The sequence below is a fragment of the Microtus oregoni genome, unplaced genomic scaffold (assembly GCF_018167655.1).
Source record: "Microtus oregoni isolate MIOR12 unplaced genomic scaffold, Mior012 000013F_ref0000133, whole genome shotgun sequence".
Taxonomy (NCBI): Eukaryota; Metazoa; Chordata; class Mammalia; order Rodentia; family Cricetidae; genus Microtus; species Microtus oregoni.
In genome coordinates, this window is record NW_024543072.1 from 26,081,500 (window position 1) to 26,096,211 (window position 14,712).

At 49.8% G+C, this 14,712-nt stretch overlaps 1 protein-coding gene across 2 annotated transcripts in view; it reads right to left on the reverse strand.

Moving 5' to 3' along the window:
• Nucleotides 1–14,348, reverse strand: part of Ptprg (protein tyrosine phosphatase receptor type G) — a 676,813-nt gene extending 662,465 nt beyond the window's left edge. For both annotated transcript variants that reach the window (XM_041662359.1, XM_041662358.1), the window contains exon 1: nucleotides 14,238–14,348. In XM_041662359.1, the coding sequence (XP_041518293.1) occupies nucleotides 14,238–14,322 (85 nt within the window). In that variant the 5' untranslated portion in view covers nucleotides 14,323–14,348. The remainder of the gene's footprint in view (nucleotides 1–14,237) is intronic.
• Between the last annotated feature and the right edge of the window lie 364 nt (nucleotides 14,349–14,712).

Below are 14,712 nucleotides of genomic sequence, written 5' to 3' on the forward strand. Positions count from 1 at the left end.
ATTTAACAAGTATGTCCAAGGGTCTCCTTCGTTTATGTGGCAAGAGCACCTGTGCATTAGCTAGAACTTTCTAGGAATCAATTTTCCTCCACTTTGCATCAAGAGCAAAGGCAGGAATTTGAAGACCAACGGCTACCTCCTATCAAGCAAGAAGCTTCACTAACTGAAAAAAAAATCACAACCTGAAATATGTGCAGAGAGACCCTAACACCAACCTACCTGCCTCTGCTAGGCTACATAATTTCAGCGGCTTCCTCCAAAGTGGCCAGTTGAGAAACTGAGGGGCTGATAACCTAAAACTCAGGAGATTTTGCACGCTCTCCACTAACGGCCTTTATCCACAAGTAGGTAAAAGAAAAGAGCGAGCTTCAGAGAAGACGGGTCTGATGAGCAATAAACAGTGCGGGCAGCTAATGCGCTCTAGAAAACTTGGTCTCTGCCCACACAAGTGCGCGGTCCCCAGGATGCACCGGCCAGCACACAGCAGAGCCAAGGCACTAGAAACTAGGTGGGGAGCTAGCACTTGTCACTGAGGAACAGCAGCGGTGGAAGCCCTTCTCCTGGACAGCTGCCCAGAGCCTCTTTGAGACAACAGATAACTCCGCCTCTGCATCCCACCATCGGCTGAGCCTCGCTCTGCTAGCCTGGACATGCCCCGCATCCACATCTAAAATAAACAAAGCAGAACCGACAGGGCCTAGTTCTGACTAAGCCTGAAGCCAAGGTCGTTCTAAAATCGAGGTCATTCTTGACACAATGACCACTGGTTGGTGAGAATGTATTTATTTCACCAGAAAGAAAGGGAGACCAGCATTGGTACCGCCACAGACACGATCCCATCACCCTGCTGTTCCAAACACAGCTGCTCTGTAATCAGAATCTAGCCGGTTTAGACACCTTGGTGGCCAGAATCAGACGGTGCAAATTCAGACTTTCCTATTTTTCTATTTATTTTTTGACAAGGGCTCACTACATAGCACAGACTGGCCTAGATCTTGTTGTAACCCTATCTTCTGGACTGACAGTGGTCTATCATCACCCCCAGCTAGTTTTCCTTATAAAGATGGATCCCAACAACTGTGGAAACATTGAACCTTGGAATCCTATTAAGGATCGTTAACCTTGGGTAATGCTACTCCTAAGAAGATAAAGTAAGCGCATGGAAGTTTCTATACGTCCAAAGCTACCAGAGCTCGGTAGACTGTGAAAGAAGAAAGCTGTCTCTTCGTTCGGTCAGCCCTCAAATACAACTGCCACCACTCTGCAGGGAAGATGGATGTGGGCCTCGGGGGCACCTCAGTAGGCTCCTCCTACCGTCCATCTGTCAGTCAAAAGCTGCCCTCAACCTCAATACAAAGCTTAGGGATCCACACACTGCTCTTGATTTCAGGCTGGAGAGGGCACTTGATGGCAATCATGAGGACCTGAGGTAGATACCCGTACTCGTGAAGGGGAGGGGGAGCTGGGACACACCTACAACCCAGTGCTGTTCTGGAAGGGGTGGGGAATCACCCAAGTTTGCTGACTATCTGTGTCTCTCCAGAGTCTGTGAGAGTCTCTTTCTCAAGGGAAGATGATAGACAAAGCAAGACATATCTGATGGCCTCCTCTGGCTTCCTTGTGGAAACACACACACATACAACACACACACACACACACACACCTACACAAATACAAAGCAAGATATGACTGTTATCACTAACCAGAAATCCATTTATTAAAACCTAGAAGGGGTGGTGATTCTGTATAAAAAAAGAAGTGGTGAGGAGCCCACTAAACGTGCATCACTATCGTTAATCTACTCAGATCTCCCCGCTCTCACCACCGTCTTCACCCAGCACCCCACCCCACACCACCCAGTCTCAGGGAGTTGGTTAATAAGAAGGTGACACAGGTAGTAATTTGGAAATCAAACGAGATTTTCTCAGATCCCTGGTTTTAACTGATCAAACCCACCGTTGCCTAAAGTCGCCAATAGAAGTCACCACACTCCTATGAGATATTCAAACAGCAGGACATCTGTGAAGCCAGAGAGAGACCAGGACAACTAACAGCTGAGCCCAGGCTTCAAAGGTCAGATGGACAAGAATGACGTCACATCACCAGCCAAGAGTGAATGTACTCTAATATACACACACACATGCACATACATGCATGCTCCCAGACACAGCCAGTCTAAGGAATACAAAACTCTACGAAGTTAAAATAGATGGCTGGTTGGCTCGATAGCTGGATGGATAGATAAAAATAAAGCTAACAAAACCTGTCCCCACACCAAAGTAGCAAGCACCTCAAGAGACCAGCCTAGTCTTGTAAATAACCACTGTGGGCCAGGTGTGTGCCCCATCCCCAGGGGGCAGCCTCCATGTAATTCCAGCCTGCGCCTGCGGGTGTTGCCAAGCAAGAGCAGGGACTCCAGGACTCTAAACCTCCCAGTTTCTAATGAGTAACCCTTTCGTAGGAAGCTGCTAGGCAGGCAGGAGCTTGCAGCCGATGTGGCCCCCACTGTCTCCATCATGTCCCCAACACTGCCAGGGAAGCTATGGATTCTCAGTAAACATTCATTGATCGCATGAACGTAAAATACCCATTTTTTAAAATTATTTTTAGTTTTTATTTTGATGTTCTTTAAATGATTAGTTTAGGTGTAAGGGTGTCTGGGTGGTATTTAAGTCTGTGGACCACATGATGACCTTAGATGCCATGAAACTGAAGTAACAGACCCTTGTTAGCCACCACGTGGGTGCTAGAAATCAAACTCGGGTCCTCGGGAGCTCTGACCCACCCTCTTCTGGTCTCCTCAGGCACTGCACAAATGTGCTGAACAGACACACATGCAGGCAAAACATCCATATAAATGAGACAAAATTTAAAAGTTTGGCATGAGCAAATTTACATCCTTGGAACTGCCTTTCAGGATTCATAATATTGAATGCTTATTTGCAAAGCCAAAAGTAAAGAAGACATAGTGGTCCTCTCCTGGACTCTAGAATCCATGCAGCAAAGATGCTATAAGATGCTGAGTTCTTTCTAGGCTTACCTGTGCTATACAGTGAGGCCCTGTCTCCAAGGAAACCAGGGCCAGGGATGTAGCTAGGTTGGTGGAATGCTTACCCAGCGTGCACAGGCTCTGGATTAGAACCCCCAAACCACATAATGGGGTATGGTAGCAGAGTCTTATAATCCCAGCTCCTGGAGGAAAAGGCAGGACACTCCGAAGTTCAAGATCATCCTTGGCTATATAGTGAGGTCAAGGCCAGTGGGAATACCTAAGACCCTATCAAAAATATTTTTTATTTTAGTAAAATTAATAAATGACTAAAAACTGAAGTACTCGGTTTTTACATCCTATTTAATGGATTAGTGTTGACTTGATGTTAACAGTGAAAAAACGGAGGCCAAGAAGAAATCGGAATATTTTAACTGCCTCTAGGATTAAGTAGCTCCGGATTCCGAGCCCCTCTCTGCTCTATTGTACTTCTGCCAACATTTAGGGAATGCTGCTGCCTCCTCATCTTGTCAACAAGACCAAGTGTCCCTTCGCGGTGTTGTTCCCCCTACAGAGGTTCATTCGGTTTCACAGGAGACAAGCCATAGAACGCACTCAAGCCGCCACCAGCCTCCCCCGTTTCTGCCAACCATCGAGGATGGAGTCAGCTAGACAATGCTCCTATCCCATACAGGTCAGGCTCCTGTTCTGAACTATGTCGTGACATCATGTCCCGGAACGGCTTTGCCCTGCGCTTCTCACTCTTGTAACTCAAATGCCACTACAAGCAGGAGTCAGACAATGGTCTTCTTCAAGGCTATATCGCCAGCCCTGTCCCACAGGTGCTCAATTACCTGCATTTCTTTTATGTTTTTTCATATGCCTGAGTATGTGTGTGCCTGAGCATGCATGAAGGAGCCCTCAGAGGCCAGAGAGGGATCTGAGTTCCTTGTTACGGGATCTCTAGTTACGGGTGGTTCTGCAAGAGCAGTAAGTGCTCTTAACAACTGAGCCAACTCTCCGGTCCCATAATGATCTTTTCCTGCAAAGAAAAGGAAAACAAAAGGCCTGAGGCTGCAGATCAGTCACAGAGAGCTTGACTACTATCCACAGGCCCTGGGTTCACTCCCAGTACCAGGGGAAAACACATTCATGAGCATCCGCATCTGCTCACCATGCTAGGATAAAAACAGACAGCAAGAAGGAGAAAGAAAGTCTTTCTCTTGAAAGGCTGATTTTTACCATTTGTAATTGCGTATGAGGGGTCAATGCCCACATGAGTGCAGGTGCTGTCAGAGGCTTGAAGCCTTGCATCCACCAGGAGCTGGAGTTTCAGCCTATAATGGGTGCTAGGAGTCAAACTCCACGCCTGCACCAAAGCAGTACAAGGTTTTACCCATGAGCCATCTCTCCACTTTTCAAGATTAGGATTGAACCTAGGACTTTCAAGCATGCTGGGTCAGAGTTCCACCATTTAGCAATACCTCCAGACCCCATTTTACTTCTTGAGAAAGACTAAGCTTCCCAGCCTTGCCTTGGACTTCTGATGTTCCTGCCTCATCCTCGCCAGTACCTAGGATTACAGACCTGTACCACCAGGCCTGTCCCCTGCCCCACAGATCACCTGTGGTGGTTTGAATATGTATAAACCTCATAGACTCATGCATTTGAATGCTTGGCCCATAAGGGAGTGGCACTAATAGGAGGTGTGGCCTTGTTGGAGGAAGTGTGCCAAGGTGAGGGTGGGCTTTGAGGTCTCATAATGCTTAAGCTACACCCAGGATGACACACAGACTCCTTGTTGCCTGTCAATCAAGATGCAGAACTCTCAGCTCCTTCTCCAGCACCATGCCTGCATGCCACCATGGTTGTTTCCCACCGTGACAATGGTTGTTTCCCATGATGACCTCTGAACTCTAAGTCACCGCCAATTAAATGTTTTCCTTTATAAGACTTGTCATGGTCATGGTGTTTCTTCATAGCAAGGGAAACCCTAACTAAGGGCCATCCCACCCAGAAATATCCTACAGCAAGAAACCAAACTCAGGAAAAATTTACCAGGCACCATTCCCCAGAGTGCAGGGTGCCCCCACAGAGTGCAGGATGCCCCACAGAGTGCAGGATGCCCCCACAGAATGCAGGATGCCCCCCAGAGTGTAGGATGCCCCCCAGAGTGCAGAGTGCAGGATGCCCCACAGAGTACAGAGTGCAGGATGCCCCACAGAGTACAGAGTGCAGGATGCCCCCACAGAGTGCAGGATGCCCCCCACAGAGTGCAGGAAGCCCCACGGAGTGCAGGATGCCCCACGGAGTGCAGGATGCCCCATGGAGTGCAGGATGCCCCACGGAGTGCAGGATGCCTCCCAGAGTGCAGAGTGCAGGATGCCCCCCAGAGTGCAGAGTGCAGGATGCCCCCCAGAGTGCAGAGTGCAGGATGCCCCCCAGAGTGCAGAGTGCAGGATGCCCCCCAGAGTGCAGGATGCCCCCCAGAGTGCAGGATGCCCCCCAGAGTGCAGGATGCCCCCACAGAGTACAGAGTGCACTGAATAATTGACTTGCTTAGTATACAAAGGTCACAACCCTCCCAACAACTCAGTGTGGAAGCAGCGAACTTTAAAACTCAAAGAATCTTAGAAATGATTTAGCTAAAGATGAGGGGTGAAAAACTCAAATATAGTCTGGGCTGGGAATGTGGCCACTTGAAAATGGCCCTGGCTTTAACCCCCTGGACCACTCACATAGCTACAACTAGGAGACAGAGGAAAATCGGGAGTTGAAGATCATCTTCACCTACACTGCAAGTTCAAGGCCATCTTGGGCTACATGAGACCCCCAACACAGGCTACAAAGGGAGGGAAGGAGGGAGATAGGGAGGGAGGGAGGGAGGGAGGGAAAGAAGAAAAATAAGGTGAAGGTTTTGACTAAGATCTCACAGCTGGTAAGTAGGCTCCTTGAAGCTAGTTTTACACTATGGAAAAAAAAAATCCAGAACCCGCATTATCTCCTGCCAAGTTTAACTATCTCCGTCAACCCTGCTCCTCCAGTGCTGGGTGATTCAGAACCTGCGGCCCACACTCCACACTCACATGATATATAGGATGATGAGAGGCACAACAGTCAAAGCCCCAAATGGTTCCCCAGTTGGGGAGACTGGGAACATGGCTCAGTTGGTGAAGTGTTTGCCTTCCATGCTAGAGAACCTGAGTGTGGTCCTCAGAATTCAGGTAAACAAGATATGCGCGTGTAGTTAGGAGTCTGTGAACTCAGTGCTAGGGAGGTGGCTCCCTGAGGCTCCATGGCCTTGTCCAGTAGGCAGATCTTATCTCAAAAAAAAAAGAAAGAAAGAAAGAAAAAAAAGGTAGAGATGCCTAAGAGGCAGAACCAAAGAATGCCCTCTGCTTCCACAGGCACCTGCACACACACATGGGCACACCCACCCACAAATACACACGAACTAAATGAACAACTAAGTTTTTAAGAGAGAAAAGAGAATCTTAAACGAGAACAGTATGCCTCCGCTCATCTATGCCTAGTAAAATGCTAACGATTGTCTCCTTTACCCAAATTCCTCCAGATAATATTCCAAATGCGCCGGAGACTTCAGGAGCAATCTCAGTGTGAGAAACCAGAGAGCTCTCAGATTCACATAGTAACTAATAGGAATTCCTCAAAAGTATATACCCACTGCCCGATCCAACAGCCTGCTTCTCTGCTCTGCCGCAAAGTCAGCAACATAGTATCACAGGCCCAAAATAAGAGCACTCGCCCTATTTTCTCTGAGGAAGTGTTACATATTCCATGAACTGCGCTTTCATTTCTTCCTTTTCAGTTAGATTTCGGCAGCCAACTGTGTCACTCCCCCAAAATAGCTCAACTGAGCGGTTTAAAATCGCATTTTGTTGTTTGGACAGAAAAGCGCCATGCTATTCTGACTTGCGCCTTCAGAACTGGAACCAGAGGGCAGTAGCTGTGGCTAGCATGGTGTCTCCTGCACACGCTGCAGGTCCAAGTCCCTGAAACAGAGACATTAATGGGCAGAGCGCAGCACAGGTCCAAAAATGGAGATGGTACCCAATACCACTGCCGGTTCTCCCTTAGTCCAGCCCACAAAACCCAAAAAGATGATCACAGAGCAAGGGTTCATCAGCTACAATGAAGTCCAAAAAGGACAGAAACGCTTGCTAAGAGCTGTTGGAGCCGGCTGGAGCATCGGTGAACCACCAGTAGTGTGTCTGCCTGCCACACTCGCACAAAGAGCTGAGTCTGGATCCCCAGCATCCACACGCAAAGCCTGCCACTGGGGCACAAATCTGTAATTCCAATCCTGGAGAGGCCAAGTCAGGAGGATTGCTGGGGCTTGGCAGCCAGGCTAGCCAAAGAGGGGAGCCCCAGCTTCACTGAGAGACCCTGTCTCAAAATACAAGGCAGAGAATAATTAAGGAAGACACCCAACATCAACATCTGCCCTCTACACACACACACACACACACACACACACACACTCACACACACACACACACACACACCCCTCAGGGTGCATGACCAAGCCACTCCTTGTACCTAGGGATCAGAAAGATTGTTGTGTCGGGTTTGCCGGAAACACATGAAGTTGAGACTGGTGGACAAAGGCCACCACAGACTCGAACAGGTGAAAGGCAGCCAGCTTGCCTGCCTCCACTGGCCATGCCCTCCATGCTGTCCTGCCTCCTCCACCCAACAACAAAGGCCAAACAGAAACCCATTGTATATTTTCTTATCACTAAGTAGTCATCCTTTCTTGGTCCAGTTTTCTCTTTCCAGTATACTCCTATCCAAACTCTTCCATATTTATAAAAGAAAAAACGGTTAAATTATTGAGTTATTATTTACCACACATTGCACTAAATCCTTGAGCACTTTACCCCACACACTGCATAAAGACCTAAGGAGACGTGGTACCAGCACTATTCCTTGGCACTAATGGGGAGAGAAGAACAAGGCACAAGAGAGGGAAATCACTTGTCTCCGGTACACAGCTAGAGGAGAGGTAGGCCGGCTCTGGAGGACAAACTCCTACTGACTTCTCTACATTTGTGTACAACTCTCAATGGCAACCTAGGTTAGGGAAGAATAATAATAAGAAGAAGAACAATAATAATGAAGTATTAACAAGTGCCAGGCTCCTGTAAGACGCCTCCCTTGCTACAGTACGGTAGCTCTCACTGAATGATTGACAGAAACCGAAGCTCCCGAGGAGTCGGAGTTGCCTCCTACACAGCACCCCAATAAGAGCAGTCACACCCCCGTTCCCACAGAGCAGACATCACAGACAGCATGGGATCACCAGGCATTCATCCTTCTCCCGCCAAGAAGCATTTCCTTAATATTTTTTAAGATTCATCCTATCAAGCGCAACTGTCAAAATCCCTCAAGCCTGCACAGGCCTGGAGACATCTTGTGTTAAAGCAGGCCTTTGTTTTGTTTTTCTGTCAAAACACCAAACATTTTGTTACAAACGATAACAAGTAAAATGGCCCTTCCAAGGCTAGGTGTCCCTGAAGGGCTCACTCAACCCTCTAGCTACTTAGAGCGGCACTGCACAGCCAGTGTGAAGAAAGCTAAGAACACTTTTCACAGGTAGGCACAGGAAGAGGCAGGTGGACCTTTATGGGTGTATGGCCAGCCTGGTCTACATGCAAGCTCCAGACTAGCCAGAGTTAGATAGTGAGATCTTTCCGTAGTATGAATAAGCCAAGAACCTGTTACATGCTCCCATCAACACACACACACACACACACACACACACACACACACACGGTAGCTTCAACATTTCTGTGTAACTACAAATGACCTTGAATTTCTGACACCCCCCCTCCAAGTGCCAGCACCCAGATGATACATGCTGGGGTCCATCCCAGAGTTTCTTTCATGCTGGGCAAACCCTCCACCAACTGAGCTGTATTCCCAGCCCACCAAGGTTTTTTCTCCAAGTGTAATTCATCTAATCTTGCTACAAGATAGTTATCTTTTAAAGAGATTAATACTTGGCTAGTCCTGAGGATTTGGAACCAAAGAATTCAAAAAACGGTGGGGGGGGGGGGCTGTAACAAATACAGGGTTTGAAAAAACGGGGGGGGGGGAAGGGCTGTAACAAATACAGGATTTGAAAAAATGGGGGGAAGGGCTGTAACAAATACAGGATTTGAAAAAACTGGGGGAAGGGCTGTAACAAATACAGGATTTGAAAAAACAGGGGGGAAGGGCTGTAACAAATACAGGGTTTGAAAAAACGGGGGGGGGGAGGGCTTTAACAAATACAGGGTTTGAGATGCAGTCACCTTTTTAAAATGTCTTTATCAGTGCTAGGAACCGAACCCAAAGCCACGGCAAAATACCTTGTTATTTAGTCATCTTTTTAAAATTATAATACTGCATAAATGTAGCAAATAAATAAATAATGACGCTGGTAAAAGGTAACTCTTCCACACAGTGACACCTGATTCTGAGGGCACAGGGGACTGACTGACATGGCTTCCCATGATGTTCTCATTTCTTCGGGGGAACCAGAGGCCTGTGCTCTCTAACCCTGTCAAGACTTCCTGCAGATCTAGAGTAGCTGACCATGATGAAAAACGTGTCCACTTAGTGCTGAGCCAAGCCAGAGACCAACGTCCAACTTCAGGCCTGCTGAGAGCGCTCTAATGAGAACAGCTTTACACCCAGGTCCCTTGCTCTGCTGTACAGAGAGCTACTACCTTGACCGAGATCACGCGCAGTGGGAAATTGAACACAGGGAACTTCTTCCTTAGCTTCATTGTATTATTAGAAACACAATGACTCTTATTCCTTGCACGGGTACAGACGGGATCCCAAGGCCGATGATGACTAATCAGGACCCGTGAATGGTCAACCTGGCACCAAGGCAGATACAGGCTGACTGGAGGACGTCACCACTGTAGATGGAACTTTGGGATCCTTAGGTCTTCCCACAGCGCTCCAAGACATGAACACAAGAGACACAGCCTGAGACGAAAGTGTTGATCGTAGGCATGCCTGTCATTGGCACCTTGAATCGCATGGCCCCCCGGGGGCTACCATTAGAACATTGAAAAGAAACAGAATAAACGCCACCAAAGACATATTTTACCACCGAAGGCATGGTACAGGCCAGCTCGCCTACTTGGTTCCATGGTCTTTCCAGCCTCAGGAAGGTGCAGGTAGGTGCCAGATTGCTTCTGTGGCCAAAGAAGGAGGCAAGAAAGGGAGAGCAAGGACAAGAGGCAGTACAGGGCACCGTGTGGCACAGACACTCCTTTAACTCCTCCAGGAGATTTTAATGCCAACTTAGGAGTAAACGACAGAAATGTTAAATGGGGGGGGGGGTGTTGTTTGTTTGGTGGTTGTTTTTTATTTTGTATTTGCTTTTTCTCACTGCATCAAATCATCAATACTTCCTGGACATTCATTTAAGCAACATAGTCTCTGCTTCAGTGTAAACAGTATTATTCAAAGTCCTTCTACAGAATGCCCCCGTCTTCAGGTCAGCCAAGATGGGAACGTCCTACGCCTTCGTGTATTTGTGCCTGTTTGTGTTTGAGTTCTAACCTCAGCAATCCTCACCAAAAGCAATGTCTGAAAGGAGAGATGGAAGATTTGATTCTAATCGTGTCAGCGGGACTGGGTGCACAGACCAGATAACAAAGTCTTCTTTCTCACACAAATATGTGGAAGTGAGAAACTTGTCAGACCTCACTTCTAAGACCAAGAGTGAAGACTTCCAAAATCTACCCTAGTCTCTGCCTGAGGGGGTCCCAGGCATGGCCACTGAAATGCCCAACTCACATATGTAGTAGCTAGAGAAGCCTGGCGCTGGACCAGCTAGGATTCACGGGACATCGACTGTCAATCACTCGATTCTGACCCATTCAGGACAAAAGTAATCAGGCTCCTCCTTCTGAAGTATTCCAACAGCAACCTGCTAGATACAATGTCATCACAACACAGGCCATCAGAATCGAGAGAATGACTCTAGCAGCCAAAAGAAATTGATTTTTATGAATCTGTATGAACAGCTAAAGAGTGCAAATTAATTGGGGGGGGTGCAAAAGTTAACCCTTTCAAGTAATCTACTTTACATCCTGTCGGAGGTGATTCAGTTCCCAGTGTCTGGAGATAAAGACAAAATAGTTATGTCAACCACTCAAAATTATACTTAAAATCTTACATTTGACAATGGGCCTGTAACCCCAGCATCCCTGAAGGTAGGAGGATTAGGGATTCAAGGCCTACCTCAGCCCAGCTCAGGTTAGAGGCCAGCTTGAGCTAGATAGTAAGCTTTGCCTTACTATCACACACACACACACACACACACTAGTGTATTGAGGAGGTTGGGGATCTAGATGAAATCACTAACTGTTGAGGCTTCAGAGGAGATATCTAAGAATCGACTGTGTCGTCTCATGATTTTCCACATTGATATTTTAGAATTAGAAAAAAAAATGTGAAGTGCCCACTGTCGTGTTTGATAATCCTTCCCTCAGCACTCTGAAGGCATCGTTTGTAGCACCAGCTGTGGCAGCGATCCCACACTCGCCACGCCGTTAAGAGCCATAACCCTGCTTCCGACCGCTGGAAAACACCCAAGCCCTAGCTACTTTTAAAGGCCTCACTAAACCACAGCAACTCTGAGTTCTGAACAAGAGCTGGGGGCTCACATGCAGCTGAAAAGTCGGTGGGATTATAAAAAAAAAGAACAAAAATAACCAACACGAAATTTCAGTTAAGAACTCACAAGGAGGACCCTGATGAAAACCAAAAGATAAATAAAATGTATCCCAAGACAAACGTTAAACGCTTCCGAAGCTATGGCAGCAAGAAGTGCCGGGTCCCAAAGCGACAGGTCCCCCAAGGGTTTTCCAGCCTACCACGGGCGGCAGCATTGAGCTGTGGGTACCGCCTAGCACCAGATGTCGCAAACCCCCAGCCAGGGCACCTGGACGCGTGCGCCCCGACCCTTCGGTGTGTGCAGGTGGTTGAGCCAGTCTAGAGGAAGCTGGAGCTTGACAGGTGGCTCTGGGGCGCCCCCTGAGGTCCAGCGGCCTCAGCAAACCTAAAACCAGCATCTCCCAGGGCGGTGATATTTTTTACTTTGACTCCAAAAGCTGCCTTCCCTGTGCCTCTTACAAACCGCCCTTGGCTCCTGGGGTGAGGGTAAGGGCTAGTTGCCTGGAAGGCTGGGCAGAAACGACAAATGAGACCTGAGATGGTTCAAGCCTCATCAAGGCGGCATCCCTAGCGGTCCCATACTGGGTTGCAAGCCTCCTCGGGCACCAGAAGGAAGAAAGACGTTGTAGAAATACTGGCTACAGCCCGGAGGGGTCAGCCAGAAACGGAATTGGAAATTTCTGTTTTGCGAGGCTGCCTCCCACTGCCCCTATTAAAAAGTGTCCCTCACTAGGCTCGACCCCGAGTGCACTCGAGCGCACTCAGCTGGCAAGTCTCTGGGGAAAAAAAAGGGGGAATCTTGTCAGAGACAGTGATAAAAATAAATGCTGTTCAATGGTCTCTAAGGGAGAGAAGTGCTAATTCTCAGAGGAGATGCTCCTCGGTGTCTACTTCCATAGAGGCAGGACCCCAGGATGCAAACCCTGGGCCTCCGGTGAGTAGGCACTCACACCCTGACCGATCCTCGAGCGGGGTTTCTGGACTGTGCCAAGAGCTGGGTTGACAGCTCCAAAGACCGGAGGATATGCTGAGGAAAAAGGGGCATAAGAACCCGCAGTGTTTTGCCCTCTGCTCCTCGCAACCATCCTCGAACCTACCAAGAAAGGACCACTCGCTGCCAGTCCTCTTAGAGCGGGTCCCTGGGGGGGAGGGGCAGTGAGGGTCCTCACGCCTGACTCCTAGGTGCAAGACGGGCTTGGGGGTACCCGCTGCACCAAAACCCCGCGCTCCGGCAACTGAAGCACAAGCTGTTATTAACCAGGGAAAGCGGAAACACTGGGGCACGTATCTTTTTCTTGATTAGAATAACCGCCGCCTCCAAATATCCCAGAACCGGCAGATGAGAAAGCAGAAAAACTGGGTGTTCTGTCCTTAGGTGATCGAGGAAAGAAAAGCAATTCGCGCCCTCTCCCACCCTTTTCCCCCAGCCAGGACAGAGGATGTGGCCTTCACCCACAGAGAAGGATCTGGGCAGCTTGAGGGAGGCTTGGAGCTGCAGCCCTCAGACTCAGAAGAGGCTGGCCTCTGCCCTCACCGAAGCGGGGGAGGGGGATTTGAAGGCTGGGAGTGGAGGGTCACAGGCGGCACACCGCTACGTGCAGTGATTTAGGATTGTCGTCAGTGGCCAATATTATTCCAGTCTTAACCTACCTAGAAAAAGAGCGGGTCTGGGTCTGAATCTGGCAGGCACACTCAGCCTGCAAAAGGGCAAAGATGAAGGTAGGCAGGGCGCGCCAGACAGCAAAAAAATCGCCCGGACGCCAAAAGCAACCCAGCCGCCGACCCACCCCTTGCACTTGGACCCTGCAGCCCAGCCCTTGAGAGGGGTACTGACAGGGGCCGCGAACCCCAAGAGGCACCGATCTAGCCAAAAACCCCTGCTCCCTGTCTTCCAGCAGCCCCCAGGCCCCCGCATCCAGGGAGCTGTCTCGCGCCGGCACTGAGGCGTAGCCCGCACCTCAGCCCGGAGCAAGGCTGAAAGGAGGTGGCCCCGGCCCCGGCAACCAGAACGCGGACTGCTCCACACATCCTGAATCCTATGCAGCCAGCCTCCGCCAAACACCACCCCCCTACAAAGGGTCAGAGGGATGCAAAACGAGCCTCCGTTATGAGCTCCGTCCATCCCCGCCGGAGCAATGGGAGCACCCCAGATTACTTAAACCAACAGAGCATCCTTCCCACAGCCAGTCTCCCCAGACACCCTGCAACTCTAGCCCTCCGGATGGCTCCGGATCAGCAAAGCAATCCCCCCACCTCTCCACCCCTCGACTCAAGCTGCTCCAAGCTTCCCAAGCTACAGACAGGGCAGATCTCAGTCCCCAATCCTTCCCAGCCCGCCACTGCTTCTGCCCTCCCCGACTACCAGCCTCCTAGAACACTGCCGGAGCCAATGAAGCAGAGCCCTCTTTCCTCCGCGGCAGCCCGGCCCCCCTTCACCCCTCTCCGCGGTCCCTAGACTGGCGCCCAAGCTCCGCGCCCCGGCGACAACTCCGCATACCCCGCGCGCGCGGGCCGGAGCCGTGTCCCGTCGGCGGCCCTCACTCACCCGGGAAGCACACCACATAATGGAGCACAGAACTGGTGATTTTCAGGAACAAAATCCACCAACACGGTTCCAGTAACCTCCGCATGTCCGAAAACGCACATCGAAAAAGAGAAAAGCAGGGGGGTAAACTTGTTGAATAAGTTCTTGCTTCCAAGCGAGGCTCCGCTAAACCAGAAGGCTTTCTCGGCTCGCCCGCCACCACACAGGCTCCCCACGCTCGCGACCGGTCCCGCAGGAATCCTGGATGCTGCCAAGCGTCCCCGGGAAAACCTCAAAAAGTGACCGGAGATGCAAAGCCACTCTAGGGACGATCCTCTCGGAAGAGAAGGGCGGCTTTCTGCTCAGACACGATTCAGCCGGTCGGGCAGGGCGAGGAGAAGGCGCACGGCGGCAGCGCCCGGGGCCCGGGGCAGGCAAGGACCGCGGGTGGCGGCGGCGAGCAGCGGAAGAGCCCCAAGTTGAGTCGGCAGCGCAG